Genomic DNA, 21471 nt, shown 5'->3' with positions numbered 1-21471 from the left:
TAATAGTAGGCTCTTCAACCTTCGAAGAAATCGCGGGAAATCATTAGAGGTGCACTACCTTAAATATTATGTTTTGTCGCATAACTGAAATTGCTGCAGATACACATATTTTTTAAATCTATTATTATTATTTTGTTTATCACATTAATATATTAAACGGACTTGTTCACCGATTTACTTGTTTCCCATTGTTTAATTTTGTCATTAACCCATTTATGCCTAGTGAACTCTCCCATCCTTCTAAATTGGATCAATTTATTTCCATTAGGGATGTCTCGTATATTTATTTCTATATTTCGAATATTTCTAACAGAACTTCCTTTAAGCAAACAGCACAGGCCCATATGAGACGCCGCATGATGCGTCGTCTCATCTGGGTCTACGCTGTTTGCCAAGGTCTTTTTACTAGACGCTAGGCATACATGGGTTACATTTATAAATGTAAACATCGAAACCAAAGAGCTCCCGTAAAAAGAAGAATTTAAGAAAGAAAATAAAGGAGTTTGCCTCATCTGGACTCGAACCATTCACATTTAAAATAAAAAGCTCTCTCATGGACCTCTTTATATAAAACATGTAAAACTATTCAATTGTTTCGCGTTCGTAAATCTTTATAATTGTATCAATTTCTAGTGATTACTCATAAACGAACATGTATTTTCAGCATGAGTCTACGCTATAAGTTTTCGCTCATTAATGTGAAATATTCTTTTCTTCTATTCATTTCGAGACCAACAAAATGTCATTTCCATAATATGTAAACAAGCCCTTCTAAAGCTGAAATACATATCAAAACCGTGTATCATGTTTCAATCGTTATCTCAGGTCGGGCTACAAAGACCTCGTGAAGAGGCAAGTAGGACCTGATAATTAACTCTGATATGCACACACACTCAATCGTTATCAATTATACTGTGCAAAGTCATACAATGACACCAACAATGTACGCAACGGTAGATAACAGAGAGCAGTAAGGTAACAGATCCCTCAGCAGTCATTGCAATGGTGTGTCCAATCTGTGTTTATTTGTGATTACACTGACGGTAAGTTCATTTGTAATAAGTCTTTTGCAGTATTGTTAATGCATACGTAATTATATTTGATGAAAGTTCGTTTCCCATGACACATTAACTGTTTTTTTTCCTTAAAAAAACTATTTTGAACTCAAGAGTGCAATATCAACTTCACAATAACATCTTTTGAAATCTGACTGTAATATTCAAATATCTACGCAAATGTTTTAATACTCTATTCCATGAGTTTATTTCAAAAGAATGTGTACAGTAAGGAAATTAAAACATTATTAAGCCCAACATCACTTATTTCCGTACGTCAAGATCCTTTTCCCGATTATCATAGTAACACAGGCCATATAGTAACTTGCTGTAAGATCAATCTCTTCAAACATGGGATGTATATGTTACATGTTAAGTCCGAAGTTATTGACATCTTCAACTTTGCAGCCGACTGAAAATGGCAGAAGGCAGGATTGATCGTACCATGTCAGACACCGGAAGATTGTCAATACATAACAGCATGTACAGCAGTAACTCGCGGGTAAGTGAGAAACTGAAAGTGCTTCTCTGACACATTTACCTGTACAGTCGTTGCTCTTGGGTAAGTCAGAGGCTCAAAGCGTTCCAAAATGAAGCAGCCGTTATCGTCAGCACTCAATGTTATGTGAGGAACTGAGAACGTTCCCCGATATAATAGCACATATAGTCGTCACTGACAGGTAAGTCAGAGACTGAAAGCGTTCCCAGACATACAACAGCCTGTACAGTTGTCACACATGCAAAGGTCAATTATTGAAACGTTACTAGACTCAACAGCTTGTTCATTCGTCACTCATGGGTATTCAGAGACTTTAACCATTCCAAGACACAGCAGCATGAACTCATGTGTAAGTCATGGACTGACATAGCAGCCAGTCCAGTCGTCGTTCACGGAGACTGAAAGCGTCCCAAAACACAGCAGTGTGTACAGTCGTTACGTATGAGTAAATCAGGGCCCGAAAGCGATCCCACACACAGGAACCTGTATAGTCGTTAAACATACACAATCGTCAATCTGGTGCAACTCAGTGACTGAAAAGGTTCACATATACTGAAGTGGTTAAATGGTATACATTTTATATTCGGCCAGTGCTCAAGAGAAAATGGTTATACATTTAAGAAAATTTTACCATCTAAAAATGTTTAAATACCCCTTGACTAAGGCTCTTAATTCATCTAGCATGAACATTTGTACTATATCTTTTTAACACTAACAGTTAATGTACCAATTTGATCTACCAATGTGTACAGATACTACTTAACATATATTTGACTGTATTGAAGGTAGGAACTAGCTAAAATATCCATAAGAAAAAAGATCAGGGGACCGTTTCTTAAAACTACGTACGTTCAAAAATCATGCGTAAATGCAGAACGTTCAGTTCGTAGCGTTTCTATAAACTTCGTAAAGTTGCGTTTACCGCATTTTTGCACGTAAAGTTACGTGTGCTCAAAGGCTCACGTAACTCAGTAATTTAGCGTAAATATGGCGGCGTATGCACCGATATTTCGGAGAACCGAACGTAGACTACAAAATCTACGAGCGCAACATCTTTTTAGGTAATTTAAACCTTTATCTATATATAGATCTTGGTAGGGCATGGGAAGATACTGTAACGGAACTGCGTTGATTGTGCAGGATCTATTGAGTACGATTGTGGATTGGAGTTTTGCTAAAAGAGGAAATTTACATGTTCGAATCGATTGTTGTTATGATTTGTTCGATTTTTCTTTTGACAATTCATTCAACCTTCGTTTTGATCAAGTTTTTATCCATCATAAGACGCCAAGTTGAACTCAACAAATGTGACGTTTGCTGAGTGATAGAATTGATTCATTGTAAACATGGCTAAACGTATACTTTTTCTGCAAGAATTATGTATTAGAATTGTATTATCTACGTTTTTGTAAATAGTTGCATTTAGGTTGTATGAATTGTACGAATGACAATTATACAGTAGTCTGTGCTAATATTAATTCAATTAATTTTAGCACAGATTACTGTATAATTGTCATTCATTGACACAGCAGTATAATATAAATGCAACTATTTACAAAAACGACGATTACTGTATATAATTTTAATTGATATGTCAACAGCGCTTCTTATAAATGTGTATACGGTTGTCACTTTATTGTTGAATTTGGCACATTTACAGTTTAAGCAGAAGTTCTGCATCAAGATCCATTTCTTTGGAAATAATATCATGCATATATCATTTTGTCAAAACTGCGTAAAATAAAATATACTGTAGAGACTGTGAGATACAACCTGTCGACATGTTAGCTCAGTTGAGTTAGATTGGTCTTTGTCAGCTCTGGTACTACTTGAAAGTTCCCTGGGTACTCTTTTGTATGCTACAATATACCCTGGTTACAGAAAATATACTTAAACATACCCAGGAATACTTAGGCTAAATCTGCTGTTGTTGGCTCTATTTTTAAATTAATAATGTTTCTGTTTACATTCTGTGAAATGGCCTCCGCGATGATATTATCGAAACTCGTACTCAAAAAAGCATATTGAGTTAGGTTTTGTTCAAAGAGGATTTTGTTTCGTATTCGGAAGTGCGTTTGATGACATCAGATTTTAGGCCTGAATAAAACTCTGTACCCAAGGTACATTGAAGTGTACTTAAGAGTACCTCGGGTACTTTTAAGTAGTACGGGGCCAACAATGACCAATCAAGCTTCAGTTGTTTAAGCGCTGCAATTATTAACTGGAAGTAAAGGTCAAGGCTCACACACTTGGCTAACTTTGCGCAATGGTTATTGTAACAACTAAAACTTAATTTATCTGAATATTAATAATGGCTAATTTTAAAGTAGGTTTGAAAAGTTTTCACTGTTGAAGTAAATTTACTGAAAACATGTATTGAAATGTACCAAATATATCATTTTATACAAAAACTGTCAAAACACTATGACTTTTAAACCAATGAGTTTTGTTTTTGGTAAGTTACAGTTGTAAGATGCTCACAGTTGTATTTTTCGCGAGGCTGTTTTCGGAGAGAGAAAACCCGAGCTATTGTCATAGCCAGCTAGTTGTCCAACGTCCGCCCGTCCGCTGTAGGCAATGTGCTAAAACCTTAACATTTGGCTCTAAAATCAAAGTGCTTCCACCTTCAACTTTGAAACTCCATATGTAGATGCACTTTGATGAGTTCTAAACGCCACACCCATTTTGGGTCACTAGGTTATAGGTCAATGTCACTGTGACCTCTACAAAATATAAAATTCTGACAAGCTTTCACAGACCAGCGTGGCACCAGATATGCGGTGCTCTTGTAAATTATCAGATTTCATCGGTAATCAATCATATTGATATCATATTGATGGCAAAACTTTGTTGTTGCCGTATGCTTTACAATCATTTTTTATGAGTTTTTAGGTTAATTTTAAAAAGAAATTTTAGAACACAAACCATGGGGACAATACAAAATCATTTAATTTTGTTTTATATATGGTATCATCAACATTCAAAATCTTTAATTTTATTATTATAAATGCAATTGCCATGAAGAAGAAGTTTTAAATTTTAACTAAGGTCATTGTTAATCTTTACTGTCTGAAATATTTAATTACCACTTTTAAGATTATTTTTTAGTTTCCAATAAACCATATGGACACATTAAATGCAGTTTGATTGATATGTTCAAATAAAATTGTTATGTCATAAGAAGTTATTTACTACCGTTTTTCTTTATAGGTGGTCACACAGATTGACAGAAAACTATCAACAATCAATTTTTTCCCCAATAACTGTGAACACATTTCTTTTAACTCTATGCTGTGTTTTTGTACATACTGTTATGTCCATTTATACCATTTAAACGTATAATAATGCTGTAAACATTGCAAACCCCACTTTATTTTATCTTATATTGTGAAAAGCAATGCTGCGAATTTTCTCATTTTTTTAAAATTCAGTTATTTTTATACCATTTTTTGTTGGGAAATATTAGAATAAGGTATACTGTCTTTATTATTATAAGTAAATGTATTTTTTAATGTTTTAAATCCCTTAACTTGTACAAATAAATAAGAAACATAAAAAAGACAATGTTTGTGTTGTGTAGAGCATTTACTACCATTGCAATCAAATAATTTAAATAATACCATTTTTGTTTCTTCACTTTTAACACCATAGTTATGCATAATATTCACATTAAGTTATTTGTCAAAAACATAACTTATAAGACAATATAAATTCAAAAGAAGTTGTTTGTTTTGCACTAAATTAAGCTTTTTGCGGACATGTATGGTATCAGTGTATGTGTTCAAAAATCAATTGAAAAAAAACTATTAAAGTTTTGAACCGAAAAAAAACAGATTTAACATGTTCTCATAATGTTGTATCTTTCCGAAACACATGAAAAAAAAACATTTGAATAGCACAAATTTTACTGATTTTTAGCTCCACTGGCCAAAGGCCAGCGGGGCTTATGTCATGGTCCTGTGTCCGTCGTGTGTGCGTGCGTGCGTGCGTGCGTCCGTGCGTGCGTTAACTTTTTCTTAAAACATCTTCTTCTCCTAAACTACTGGTCCCATTCTGATGAAATTTCTCAGGAATGTTCCTGTGGTGAACCTCTTTCAAATTTGTTCAAATGATGCCCCTGGGGTCAAATTTGACTTTGCCCCTGGGGGTCAAAAAATTGAAAATTTGCTTATATAAGGCCTATTTTGTGCAAACTTTATAAATCTTCTTGTCAAGAACCATTGGGCCTAGGGCTACCAAACTTGGTATGTAGTGACATTTTATAGTCATCTACCAAGTTTGTTCAAATTATGCCCCTGGGGTCAAATTTGACCCTGCCCCGGGGGGTCAAAAAATTTAAAATTTGCTAATATAAGGCCTATTTTGTGAAAACTTTAAAAGTCTTCTTGTCCATAACCATTGGGCCTAGGGCTACCAAATTTTGTATGTAGTGACATCTAATAGTCCTCTACCAAGTTTGTTCAAATTATGCCCCTGGGGTTAAATTTGACCCCGCCCTAGGGGGTCAAAAAATCGAAAATTTGCTTATAAAAGTCCTATTTTGTGCAAACTTTAAAAATCTTCTAGTCCATAACCGTATGGCATAGGGCTACCAAATTTGGTATGTAATGACATCTTATAGTCCTCTACCAAGTTTGTTCAAATTAAGCCCCTGGGATCAAATTTGACCGTTCCCCAGGGGTCACAAAATTGAACATATGCTTATATTGGGCCCATTTTGTGCAAACTATAAAAATCTTCTTGTCCATAACCATTGGGCCTATTTCTATCAAATTTGGTAGGTTGTGACATCTAATAGTTCTCTACTTAGTTTTTTCAAATTATGCCCCTGGGAACAAATTTGACCTTGCCCCAGGGGTCACAAAAATGAACATATGCTTAAATAAGGCCTATTTTGTGCAAACTTCAAACATCTTCTTGTTCTTAATTATAGAGCCTAGGGCTACTAAATTTGGTATGGTGTGATATCTAATAGTTCTCTACCAAATTTGTTCAAATTATTCCGCAGGGCTCAAATTTGACCCTGTCCCGGGAGGTCACAAAACTGAACATATGACGTTTACCAGGGGAGATTACTGCGGCCGTGTGGCTGTGACCAACAACAACAACAACATCTTGTAAACATGAGATAAAACCCTGTCATTTAGTGCCATTTTAGATCAGATGGTGACTGCTTACAAAGGAATTGAAGTAAGAACATGTGTTCTGAATGTTTTTCTTATAAACTGAAAAAAGTCGGGATTTATTTAAATATGTCGAAAGTGACCATATATCCGGATAAAAAAATTCGGATGACATGTTTATTTAATGTCTTTTTTGTAGTGTTTAAACCAGTTTAATGATATCTTATTGATTTTAAAACACAACTTCCATGAACATAATTATTTCCATAAAAGTCTACATATGATTCTGCATTGTAAACTCAAACTTTGTATCCAAGAGAAGGTGTTGGAATTAATGAAGTGCAATGTTCTTAACAGTCTATATGCTGCTTTTTAATAACTTATGATTCATTGTTCCATTTGTGAATTGTGATTCATGAACTGTGGAGATATGATTGTCAATTGCTCAACGATCTATATAAATTTCTGATCATTTTATAATTTTCTTAAAATAAGTTATGAATTGATCTTAGAAGTCATATGTATTACTTAATTAAATACATTTATAAATATAAGAAATAATCTTTAGATTATTATAATATTCTCAGACCTGTTGGTCTAAGGGATGTGTGGGTTGTTAATTATATGTATGCCCATCTTCGAAGAAGAGGGTATTGTTTTGCACATGTCGGTCCGTCCGTCATCCGTATGTCCGTCCACCAGATGGTTTCTGGATGATAACTCAAGAACGCTTAGGCCTAGGATCATGACACTTCAAAGGTACATTGATCATGACTCGCAGATGACCCCTGCTGATTTTGAAGTCACTAGGTCAAAGGTAAAGGTCACGGTGACCCGAAATAGTAAAATGTTTTCCGGATGATAACTCAAGAACGCTTATGCCTATGATCATGAAACTTGATAGGTACATTGATCATGACTCGCAGATGAACCCTATTGATTTTCAGGTCACAAGGTCAAAGGTCAAGGTCACGGTGACCGGAAATAGTAAAATGGTTTCCGGATGATAACTCAAGAACGTTTTATGCCTAGGATCATGAAACTTCATAGTTGCATTGATCATGATTCGCAGATGACCCCTATTGATTCTCAGGTGAAAGGTCAAGGTCACTGTGACCCGAAATAGTAAAATGTTTTCTGGATGATAACTCAAGAACGCTTATTCCTAGGATCATGAAACTTCATAGGTACATGGATCATGACTCGCAGATTACCCCTATTGATTTTCAGGTCACTAGGTCAAAGGTCACGGTGACTCAACTTAGAAAAATGGTTTCCGGATTATAACTCAAGAACACTTACGCCTAGGATCATGAAACTTCATAGGTACATTTATCATGACTCGCAGATGACCCCTATTGACTTTCAGGTCACTAGGTCAAAGGTCAAGGTCACGGTGACTTCACACAAAAAAATGGTTTCCGGATGATAACTAAAGAAAGCTTACGCCTAGGATCATGAAACTTCATAGGTACATAAATCATGACTCACAGATGGTCCCCTATTGATTTTCAGGTCACTAGGTCAAAGGTCAAGGTCACAGTGCCAAAAAATGTATTCACTCAATGGCTGCCACTACAACTGACAGCCCATATGGGGGGGCATGCATGTTTTACAAACAGCCCTTGTTTGAGATGATTCTTTACAAAGAAAGATGCTACTATTGTATTTGTTATAAATGTGTGAAAGGCTCTAAGAAGGAACCAGAGATTATTAACCCTTTACCAAACACCAACAGGATTTTTCGGGTTTATAGCTGACGACTTTATAAAAAATTATGATAAAATGAGAAATTGCTCAAGATGAGCAATTTCTCCTTTTATCACAATTATTTCTGCCCTACCTGATTATTTCCTTAATATTCCATTACAATTTAATTGTCGTCTGCAACCTTTTTCAAATTGGGAAAGTCCAAAATGTGTAGTTTGGTAAAGGGTTAAGGCATTTTGATTCCTACGGGTCTTGTGAATCTGTTTCAAATCAAATGCGTATATTTGATCTTCAGCATCTAAAAATATGTGAAATAGAAAGAACGACAATATCTTTTGGAGAGATAAATGTACCTACGTTATAAGCAATGGGACTGTGCTTCAAAGGAACAATTCACAGGCTTTTTAGTCTGTTTAGTTAACACGGTAGTAACTTTTTCCATATATAAAAATGCTCACCCTTCCAACTTTAAGCGCCCAATGGGACGAGGGATAGACAGAGAAAGTCACATGCTTGAGTACATTTCAACCCATGCGCATTGCGCGTTTTTTCGCATAAAAAACAGTGGAGCGATACAGGGCCATCATGGCCCTCTTGTTTTAAAAATGTTATAGAAATTTAATATCAAGTATATGGACACACATATTTTAATAGCATAATTATTAGGAACTTGCAAGAATAAATTGTGTCATCCTGACATGATTCAACCAGTAAAATTTAACTTCATAAAAATAGGAACATTTAAAATTGGTTTGCTTTCTCCCTGTGTTTTGTTCATATGTACATTAAGCCAGATGTGTAAAAGTTTTCCATGAATTTAAATTGATGCATTAGTTTCCATTAGTGAATGGCATTATGTTTAAGTATATTATGAGTGACTGAACTTTTTCACAAATATTTCAGTCATTGTGTTGGTGAAGCATGTAAACTGATTCAGGTTTACGCAAGTGCCCGCTTGTCATACCAATTTCCCCATACCAATGACCCAGGATGGATCCCAATTTCTCAAATTTGATATTTAGAACTAATCACAACTGGTACATACCCTGACATATATTTTACCAATCCATGCATTTTTTTTAAATATTGAACAAAAAATATAATATAATTATATATGTGAAGAAGCATACTTTATGATAATTGCAAATGCATTTTGTCTCAAATTAATAGAAGCATTCATGGACAATGTTAATTTATCACAGAAAAGATTCTCAGTTTTAAATGAATTTATGAGTAAAAATCTGTTTTTTTATTATTTTTTTTATTTTGCACACAAGTATAAATATAAACATGGTAAAAACATGATGTTGATTGTAATAAAATTATCTAGAAGTGCGACAAGTGAATACAAGCAACAGAGTTTGTTAATTCTTCTAAAACCATACTGTACTACTGTACATTATCATTGATCAGTAAATGAGATTTAAAAAAAATACTACCTTCTTTACAGAGGCCATTGCTGATGTTCTTCTCATTATAGGACATTCCATTTGTAATTCAGTGACGCACTAAACATAATCAAAGATACCCTTCCAGTAAATTGAATTCCTGTCAGGAAACTCCTTGATTATGTTTCTGTAAATTCAGATGTGTAAGCTACAATACACATGCCTGTATTGTCAGTATTATCCATCCATTTTTTTCCAGTTTGCTCCAGCAATTCCAGTTTGAAATATATCTGACTAACCTTCGTAAAAGATTTGCTTCAGTAAGAACCATCTCTTCTGTTTTAACAAAGAGCATATCCAGGACAACAAAGACTGGCCACAAATAATTTTAAAAGAATCAATAGATTGAACTTTTTTTACAGTTGACCCCTTATTTCAGCGCAATTTCGCAAACAAGGGAAAGAACATTGCTCTTTATAAGGTACTTCTTAAGGATAAATATATAAATATTTAGTCTACCGAAAGTTTGTTAGAGAAAGCAAATTAAATCTACTTTTTGAATTTCTTCAAATGTTCTCTATAAGGTCCGCGCAATCACCAGCCTTCTGTTTAGAGATTATTCAAACATAGCAACTAAGTTTTACGCTACGTTCGGTTTATAGAAATGCACTTACGCATTCAGAAAAGCGTACGTAACTTTATACGCACATTTTCGTCTGTAAAGTTACGCATTGTACCAGAAACGGCCCCCAGGACCTCTAGGCATGCGCGCTTCGGGAGAGAGATGGGAGTGACTTACATTTTGGATTTAATTTAATTCACTGAAATTCATCAATAGTGTTAAAGTATGATCTCATTTGATATAGATGAACAAGATTGTATCAAGCAACATATATTAAATAATTATCAGTATAAATTACTGTTATGATTTTAGTATCATTTAAATAATTTCAGTCAAGTTTATCGTTCATATACATTAATTTTGTAAATATTATCAATATAAGTATACTAGATGCAAACATATTTAAAATAATACAGGTTGATATTCTGCATATAATGTAACTACACATCCAAGCAGTCCATCAAACCATTGCAACCGAGCCAACTGGTGTGCCAACGCACCAGCAGAAAAAATGTCTTTTAACTTAGTGCATTTTACTATTTATAACATCTACATTAGTTACAGATACATGTTTACATTTGTATGTGTTTGAAAACATGTATAATCTTTAATGACATCATCTGACCATGCATGTCCTAGATTTCAAAATCAAGGCCCTGGTCTGACATATTGGTAACATGAAAGTTAAACTGTTACCAGGCTTCTGTAATTAGTTTTTATTGAACTATGTAAGGACTTGTAAATCAGGCACTGATTTTTCATGTTTTAAAACAGTCATAGATCAGTTGTTGCCTCTCGGTAATGACCCATTTTTGCTTACTTGTCACACCCTTAAAACTTTCCACACTTCTGTTTTAGCAAATCTGGATTTAGGTGAGCTTCAACTATACATGTACACTTTAGCTCTGTCACAGTGCTGGTAAAGTCAAGTCACATATTTAAAGTAACGCCATGTCAAACCCAAAGTGTCAAAGACAAATGAAAGATGGTTCATTAATTATTGTTCCATTGTTTACTACTGCTGTGAGTTTTATATAATATATCTGATGACCATCATGTGAGATAAAATTCACATTAATATATCAGGTTTAGCAGCCTTTTAGATAAAAAGTTGGCTAGTTATCAATGTCGCTTCTGGGGATCAAAGCCGCAACGCAACCTCCTGCAATCAAAGTCGACACTTTACCACTAGGCTTTTAAGAAGATTCTGAAAATGTTCGATCCCTCGAGAGCAACGAAACCAAAAATAAGGTCAAATATTGCCGACTCGGTTTTATTGAGTCGGTTCATAAGAGATAATGGAAGGTGCAACATCTCTCATGCCCCCTAGCAGCGCCTATCTCAACACGAAAGTGCTGGAGTAATTGATCCCGAGGGACCAAAAATAAAACACTTGATTAAAGATCAAAATAGAATTGATTAATGTCAATTCTCTTATTTGATCCAGGTCATAGGAAAAGCGCAGTCTAATCAGTATCCAATTAAACTATTTGTTATTGTCAGAAAACCGCTTTTAAGAAAACAGCTTTCAAGCGACCGCAGTCTGATCTGGATCCAAACTGGCAACAATCGCCTTAATATCTCTTTTACTGTGGCACAGTTCATTTAACAAAAAATGACATCAAGTACTAAAATAGACAGAAGAAAGAATACAAACCAGTAAAGAGTTTGTAATCAATGTTTAATATCAGGACAGCTTGGTGATCTGCAAATCCCATATGATATGTTGATATCGGGTATCATAGCCATTCAATAAGTCACAAAATGCTCGAATAAAAAGTATAAAGCAAAATATGACTTAAATTGATAACTTAAAATACCAGTATGCCAGTTTTGCCGTGTCAAGCTGTCAAGATCCAGAAAGTCCTTCGTTCACATCGAATATATTATTCGAATTCCATCCATTATAGTCATTAGCGGAGATTTAGTGAATAAATAACTTATATATCCTAAATGACAGTTTCTAAATAACCAAACAAGCCGATTTATGCTATAAAAAAGCATTGACACGACTGTCAACATGCTCTCATGGGCGCGGCCATTGTTGTTTACATGTTGGTATTCTTTATCAATGATAATCAGCGAGGTATGTCGATTGAGAAATTTAGCTAACTCAATCAAACTGGCTCGGTCTTTTACAAAGGTCGCCAGTGTGAAGAATTATTTCATGGTGTGATAACTTAGACGGGCTGCTTCGCTGAAGCAGCATCGTCAAAAGGTCGTCATGGTTTAACTGTTCATGGGTGTGAAAAAAATAGTTGCAATTTACTTGTAAAATCATCATGAATTAAATGCACATGACGTAATTAATAACTGTTATGGTTACAATTATAATTGAATTGCGGGGATTTGCTGCTATGACTTCTTATCCAAGTGGGTCTTTTATGGAAACATATTTGTGTCTGTGTATAAATATTTTGTTATTAGTTTAGGAATAAATTATATTTACATGAGCTAGATTGATACAGTTTAAACTTATTCACTTTGGTTTGATTCCGAGTGTATATTACGTTAAATACCATCGATATACTCTTTTTATTGGACACATTATATTCTCAGTATGTGATGTTGCTAAATAGCACGTTTTATTTACCACGCTCTTCATTTTCACTAAAAAGGCATCGATGTTCGTGTGATTTTATGCGTTTGGTAAAAGTATTTTGAAAATACTAATTTTATAACAGTAGCTTAAATGCTATCGGTAAATATATGTTAAATAAATACAAAATGACATCCTTCAATTCAATTTTTTATTCTTAGACCAATCAAACTTTAACTTATCGAAATAAAATAACGTATGCACATAAGGAACAATTTTACAATTAAGTTGCAGTGTTGTTCATTTTGGTCAAATTTGGTACCAAAATGCATCTCCATTCCCAATTTTGAACAGTATATAAATTAAAATAAAATGATTGCCTAAAATCCCCCACTAAAGGTTTCAAAGAAGATTTAAACAAAAATAATGTTCAACATTTAGTTTATGTCTAAAATAATCTCTATAAATTAATATGATATTGAAAACACTTTAATTCTCAATTTCAAGTATGTGTTACACATATACACATAAATCTCCAATTTAAGTAAAAACATTTGATAAAAAGACAAACTATATTATTGTATGTAAACGAATGGTACAATACGTAAATATGAAACAAGTAGAAAAATATAATCTTAAAAGTCAATAACGATAATTGGATATTGTTTATTTTTTAGACTTCTTTCGAAGGTGTTTCCGTGGAAGTCAGCAATATAATGACCATGCTGGGATACGGGGAAGAGATCAGACGGAGGCGTGTTCAAAAGTACAGGGAACTTGATATGCGGTGGAACGAAAGAATGGACCTTTTTACTATTATCACAGCTGGCAGCAAAGCCGAAGGGCTTACCAGCTGGGTAGAAAGCGATTATGACATGTTATATGTGCCGAAAAGTACCCTCTGTGTGGAAGCTGGAGTTGATCTACACTCCATACCAGACTACATGGAAGTATACAGGATGGATACTGATGTATACCCAGGGCACTGCAGGATGTTACTGGAGAGAACATATCCCCAATCTTTGCTTAAAAGTGCTCTTTGTGATGACGAAAAAGGGAACACTTTGTTAAGCAGCGCTTTAGTTCTTGATACGTTATGCAGCGCTTTAGTTCTTGATATGCTTTCAAAAATGAAATTTGAGAGAGTTCCACTTGAACGCGCGGGGCCTTCATTACCGTTATCAGTTGGACAAGATTTAAATTTCGACATTGTGTTTGCAATACGCTGTCAATGTCCAGGCATAATGCAGAGATGGACTGAACGACCCCGACATTGGCCGCCACCGGATGTCGTGCAGAAAGTCGTATCGTTGGGATCTTTAGTTACGCCGGTGGGTTTTAAAGGCAGTGCAAACAAAAACTTAGAGTGGAGAATGTGCTTTAACATGGGTGAAACGGAACTCGTAAGCAATCTTAATGGCCCTCAGGCAAAATTGTATGTAATCCTTAAAATGATTGTAAAAGAAGTTCTGAAACCAACTAATAAAGAAATAACATCCTATGTGCTGAAAAATATAATATTTTGGCAAGCTGAAAGCAATTCACCCGCTATGTTTCAAGAAAGTAATTTGATTCACATGTTACATGACGCACTGGGAACACTCAGAACTGTCATATCCTCTACACAGCTGCCCTACTACATGATTCCGGAGCGTAATCTGATGGCAGCGTGTGGATTGAAGGATGAACAACAGCGTAAATGGGTAGCAGATATCACGAACATGATGGCAGAAGGCCCGAAGGTAATGCTGAGATTGTCGAAGATACGGAATGCCATTATATGCCACCAAGAGCCGCTGCTGTGGTTTAGCAGGAGAAAAATAGAGCTGGAGATGCTGATGCTGGAGTATAACAGAATAATGCCCCGTGATTATGAGCACAGGCAGTATGATAACGCATATATCATCGAGCAGGAGATAAGGAGACACATGAATGAGCTACTGCGAGAGGTCCATATGCGGATGTTAATGGAAGGAGGTTATGTAAATGATCCGATGGACATATGGAGAAGAGTGTTGATGTAATCATAAATTGGGTTTATAGTTTCATTGATTCACACAAGTAAAACATATATTGTATCTGTGTATCATCATAATGTGCTTCAGTGTATGCTTAATTGTAGTATATAGAAAACAATCAGTATGATAGCCACTTCTTAATAAGATGTAATAAGTTATTCAGTAGGAGGCATTAAAATGTTTGTTCTCGGTGTGATAATCATTATATGTAAAAAATTATTGTAAACGGGATTAAATGTATACAGAATACTTATTGAAGCTCTTTCCTCAGGATGATATTGCGAATTATTATTATAATTAAACAAGATTTCTCTTTTTTGCAAAAACGAACAAACAAACAAACAAACATTTATTCTCAATTGAATTGTTTCAGCTCGTTCAAATATCTTATTCGCAATATGAGCTTCTTGTTTGTTGTTCAATTGTGAATAAAGATTTCCTCCGATGTACAATTCACGTTGAAATTGTTTAATAAATGACCTTTGAAAATCATATAATGCACGCTAAAATTGCATCAGTCTTTATATATCAAATCTCTTAAACTGAAAAGGTCCCAATTAATAAATCGCCCAAGTACGAACATTGCCTGAAATATTGTAACGTTGTTTATTGAAAATTGATGTACACACTTTATTATTTATGTTTATACAGTTTATAATTTAATGCATAGTATTTATAGCATTCCTGCGCTTACTTATTATTTCCCGATGTTCTTGCTGGTACTTGCAGAATATTAGACAAATAGGAAATATACATTACAAATATGTACACTTTTAGTCCAACTGCACGCTTGTGACCGTAGACATAATTGATACTACATCAGATCATATTATATGCGTCCTAAAGTGACGAAGTCGAAAATTTATCTTTAGTAAATTCTGTTTTTAAGTGCATGTGCATTTGTTATCATTTTATAAACGCATTCATCAGACCGTGTGTTAATTAGGGACAATGTCAGCCGGTTACACTGGTTAGTATCTCACGTCTAAGGGATATAATTGAATAACCAGTAAGTTGAACTGTTCGTTTTTATTTTCCTGTCAAGCTGATTGCAATGTACTAGCTTAACGTATTTTTACTGACATGTTCATGGCTTTATTAAACAACCGTCTGGTATAACAAGCAAGCAAAATTCATCCGAAGTCAGCTGAGAATAAATATAAGGGGTAATTTATTGGAAACATTTAGGGTAAGGGCTTGACGCATTTATTTTAATGTTTTTCGTCGGTCATTGTCGTGCATTTAAAAAACAAGCATTTAATCAATTTCTTATAAAGGGGAACGAACATAAAATTTAGTTAGAGCGGTAGCATTTTTTTTGTTGAATGACGCTACATTCACATGGCGTGTTATGTATTTATTATCAGCTTGTTTTCGCGATTGAAATATATTGTGCATTTGTATTTCGAAAGGACACGGTTTTCTTTCCACACTTTGAAATAAAAATTGTTTGTATTATATTGGATTTGTCAACTCCAAATTTAATCACGATACTTTTCTATAGAAATAGAAGTCAGATTGTGTTATTAAGAGCAAAAGAACAAATTTCGGTAGGCTCTCCTGGCTTTCAAAATTTTAAATAATGTAGGTAAGAAACATTGTAATATGGTTTCATGTGTCCAAAATCTGATTTCAGTGCAATTTCAACGATTCGGGCTGGTAAACTCAATTGGTAGAGCACTTCACTAAAAAAATGCGGTTTCGATCCCTCGACCGGCCACATAATGTGTTTGGGTATTAGTCATACAGGCAATATGGTTTGAGTTGCTTCCATCATTCAATCCTATTTACGGCTAGCAATTGAACTGTATACATAATGAAAACTGATTTTAAGTTCATATTACATTGGAAATTTATATTGTTTTACGATGTATAGTCATGTTAAGTACATTGATAAGCGTTGAATGTCTCTTATAATTCATTTTATGAATGGCCAATGCTTTATCTATAGCTTTATGTTTTATATGTATGCATTGTGAAAGTTGTAAATATTGGATGATACTATAATAAACTATAAAACTAAAACTACAACGCTGTGTACGGCTATTTCCCCCATTCTCTCAATCAAGACGTGCAAGTGTCAGTTACTGGCAGAGGTGAGAGCAAGGCGTACTGGTAAATCAGCTTTCCCAGGAATAGTGAGAGTTAGTTAACTGACCGCCGTTAAATGACTGAAAAACTTCTAAAAACGCAAAATAAGCCTACTAACCAAGGAAAGTATGTGAGTTTTGACAATATTTACCTTGAAAATACAACTCGTTATGCAAAAAAATCCCGATTTGTAGACAAAATTAAATAGTGTCTTGTTTAAAAATTATAAAATGCGAGGCTATTTTTATTTTTAATACCGATATTCGGGTCGACAAATAAACTTTATGAGACCCGCTCTGTGAAAAGGGGGTTCAATGCATGTGCGTTAAGTGTCGTCCAATATTAGCCTGTGCAGTCCGCACAGCATATTTCAAACAAAATCTCTTGGACGAACACAATACTGTTGTTCAAACGGTATTTGCCCTTAAATATTGATAAAAACAACAACAACAATTGAGAATTTGAATATGCGAGTCTGACTAACGTGATTTGTTCTTCATGTATAAAGGGGTATAAACCCAACCAACCAAACAAGCAGTCTTAAAGTTTTCAATTAAAATGACATTGAACTTATTTAAAAATCGCATACATGTTTGCCATATTGAATACCAATTTGGTAATGATAGTTAATTAACTATGCGTTTGATTATTACACTTTTTGCAATTAAAATTTAAGAGTTATTTATATAATCCATTTTCTGTTCATTTATAAATGTATGGTAATCTGTTGGCATCATGTTCCATATGGCTATTGCTATGAGGATATGTCTCTATCTCAGATTTACATTAAATACTAACTGTAAGATTTTTTATTGTAAATAATAATTTACATCACTTACGCATGTTGTTGTCTGTGACTGATTTATAAACATTGTCGTTATTGACTTCTTGAGAAAATGACCAAGTGACACTACTAACTTTGTCCGAGTTATGCTACATGTGTACCGAACAATTACTGTAACTTTTGCAAATCAAGCAAACGGTCGATTGATATTGAAACAAAAATAAAGTTAAGAAGCACGCCTACTTAACTTAGCGACACACACTTGACGTTATTCTTTCTGCATATCGAACTCGGCAAATTTCAATAGGAAATAACCATAATTGTCTTTGCATACAGTGTACTGTTCACATCACTTATTTGTTATAAGAATATTAAATATGAGTGGTCGGGTTTACGCCACTGTCAAAAACACTTGCATGTGTATACTTGTGTGATAGCAAAATGATTTTAAATGCTAAATTAATAAATAACTAAATAAATAAATAAAAGATTATGCTCAAAACAAGCGTGACAAGTAACAAATGTTCCGTGCGCTTTATCTTTTTCAAAAACTCTTAAATCATAGTTTAAAAAAATTATCGAGTATTAATATCTGTTCTTTCGATAATGTGTCTTAACCGATATCGATCTCGTATTCATAACTCCACGTCACTGTAATATTTGCGCCTATCTAGATAAAAGCGGTAAATTCGAAACGCGCCATTCATTTGATAAACAAAAACGTTCGACAGGGTGTTTCTTAGCGTTTGTGTGGGAAGGGGGATTGAAATGTGACGTCACTTGAAGGAGACTTGAATATGGGCATGTTGAGTCAGCGCATTAATAAATAGTTTGTTGTAATATACACGTATAGCGATCAGAAAGTGTTGTGTTTTTTTCTATTTAAGTTATTTTTAACAGCTGATTATTTTTTTTTAACATTTATTTTTGAGTTATCTTTGCATTTTAATAAAAAATACATTAATAAATTCCGTTGCTTATCTATGAATAGATTATCAAGAAATACACCCCTTCGATTTGTAATTTAATAGTTATGTATGTTGAATTTTAGTGTTATTTTTTGGAACTACTTTGACCATGTAATTGAACGCATGTGGCTATATCGAGGGACCCGTATACTCCGACAATGACATATATTAATGAAAATGATAAACTTCTTGTATTTATAGATTCCCAATGGGTTTAAAATGAAGTCTGCTAGTTAACTGCTATTATTGATTTTGCGTGTCAGTGAATATCATAAGTATATAAAATGCGGTCATGATTTAATGAAAGTTTATGTTATGTGGATGCTAACTTCTTGGACATACCCTTTGAATTCGTTTGAAAGATTAATTCGTTTTTGTTTCCGATTAAACGACGTGATACAACGCTTTCAGAATTTATTTTGGCTATGATAATCAATCAAAACATTTAATAATTGTGCCTGTGTTTTTGGCAATATCTATTGACAATACTCAAGCCATTGTAATATGTCTGCGTTAACTGGTACTGCGGTCAATAATTTGTATAGTCGATTTGTACACTAATATTATTCATCAATATATCATTACGTTGATTTAGCAAATACAAACACAGATTGCTCTTGAAAAAATATTTACAAGTTTGTTTTTATACTTTGTAGACGATTGCCAAATATTTACTTAGTGCTAAATCGTTCAGACATAGATCAAATAATGGTGATTTATTGTGCGCTTGCGTGAAGTATACTCTTGTTGTCAAACCTGATTTTCAGTTCAAACTGTAAATATATATTTGAGGTCATGTAATCGCCTTTCATAAATAAGATAATAATTTAACATTTATAAACGTGTACTTATTAAAATCTTCTTGCACATAGAAATGTTTACATATTTTTAAAAAGCGTTTACATTAATGAATATTGACATATTAAAATATATAATTATAAAATGTGTTTGAGCTCAAATGATGAACTATCCAGTATTCGTGAAACGTATTTGAAACATGATAATTCAGATTTAGTAAAGAAGTTTTATGCGAGGTCTCATACGCTCTAGATGAACATCGTAACATCCTATATGTGGTATAAAGTTTAAAATATTATTTAATAAGAAATTACTTTTCATACATTTTTGTTTAAGAAAAGTATAGCGCAAAACAATTTTGGAAATGCGAGATTAAGAGAATTTTATTTATTTCGCTACACCTTGTTTCTGACGTTCGTTAATGTTTGTTAAACGTTATTTCTGATTTATATCGTTAATTTTACTCCAAGTCATTTCTGAAGTTCGTTAATAAAGATGCGCGCTATAGATTCCTTTTCAAAGTGTGGCATGAACAAAAATATGCAGTCTTTAACTGCGGAGACTCTTGCGGATAACAATAGCTACTTCTACGAAGTAAGCGTCCGTCGCTGTTGCCAAAAGAGACAGCGAGGATCCCATCACTACCAATCCCAGTATGCGTCGGATGTCGCGTTTGGAGGGCCGCCCAAACATCCATTCTAGCCGGATGACCATGGTTTCGCGATCAAGCATAACCGGAAGTTCATTTGGCATTAAAATCATTGGACTTTATCACGTGAAGCTGCGGAACACGTACAATCGGAAACAGGGCCACAGAGAAGTGTTTAAACCCGAAAGTGTGCGTGACGTCAAACATGAAGTGCTCGATGACTGCCTAAACGGTGAGAAGAACAACAGTATAAATATGGATTGATAAATGTATGTATGTATGTATGTATGGATGGATGGATGGATGGATGGATGGATGGATGGATGGATGGATGGATGGATGGATGGATGGATGGATGGATGGATGGATGGATGGATGGATGGATGGATGGATGGATGGATGGATGGATGGATGGATGGATGGATGGATGGATGGATGGATGGATGGATGGATGGATGGATGGATGGATGGATGGATGGATGGATGGATGGATGGATGGATGGTTATCTATTTATTTATTTATTTATTCATTTATTTATTTATTTATTTATTTGTATTTATATTTATATTATATATATTAAGTTTGGATAGAACACTTGAAGAGAATAAGGCAATAAGAAAGATTGATTCAAATCAATGTTCAACTCGTTTTGTATATTGTCGTATTGTGTTAAGCACAACCGTCCAGGTTTTTTTCTATACGACATATCGTTTGAACAATGGGTTAATCTATTTATGCCTAGTGGGCTCTCCCATCCTTCTAAATTGGATCAATTTATTTCCAAAATTAGGGATGTCTAGTATATTTTTTTCTATATTTTGAATATTTCTTATAGTAATTCCTTTAAGCAAACAGCGCAGACCCTGATGAGACGCCGCATCAAGCTGTTGTCATGGCTTCTTTTTCTAGACGCTAGGCATGAATGGGTTAAAATATTAATATACCACGTGCTGATTTACAAGGAGCGGGTTTGTTCTATAACCAAATGTTGTCATTCCGACGTTGTATAGGTGCCAAAGCAATAAGTTAATAACTGTTCTAGTCTTTTAATGTTTCTGTATAAATACTTTATTCAATTGCAAGACATTCGCACAATTCAATTGCAAGACATTCGCACATGTTTTACTTTTACATTATATCACATTGATTCATTGCGTTTGAATTCCTTTTGAAAGACGCTCTTAACGTAATTTATTTATTTCATGTTTACTTCTACGAACACACTG

At 34.2% G+C, this 21471-nt stretch overlaps 1 protein-coding gene across 1 annotated transcript; it reads left to right on the top strand.

Moving 5' to 3' along the window:
- Window positions 1–895: 895 nt before the first annotated feature.
- Window positions 896–17003, top strand: LOC127874473 (uncharacterized). Its single transcript, XM_052418829.1, has 3 exons — window positions 896–1043; window positions 1464–1557; window positions 13614–17003. Exons 2-3 carry the CDS (start codon window positions 1474–1476, stop codon window positions 14958–14960), a joined length of 1431 nt encoding a protein of 476 aa, XP_052274789.1. The 5' UTR covers window positions 896–1043; window positions 1464–1473; the 3' UTR covers window positions 14961–17003.
- Window positions 17004–21471: the final 4468 nt, after the last annotated feature.

Source organism: Dreissena polymorpha, chromosome 3 (genome assembly GCF_020536995.1).
Source record: "Dreissena polymorpha isolate Duluth1 chromosome 3, UMN_Dpol_1.0, whole genome shotgun sequence".
In the NCBI taxonomy this organism is placed as follows: Eukaryota; Metazoa; Mollusca; class Bivalvia; order Myida; family Dreissenidae; genus Dreissena; species Dreissena polymorpha.
Note: the sequence above shows the minus strand (reverse complement) of the source record. Positions and strands in the feature narration are given on the sequence as shown.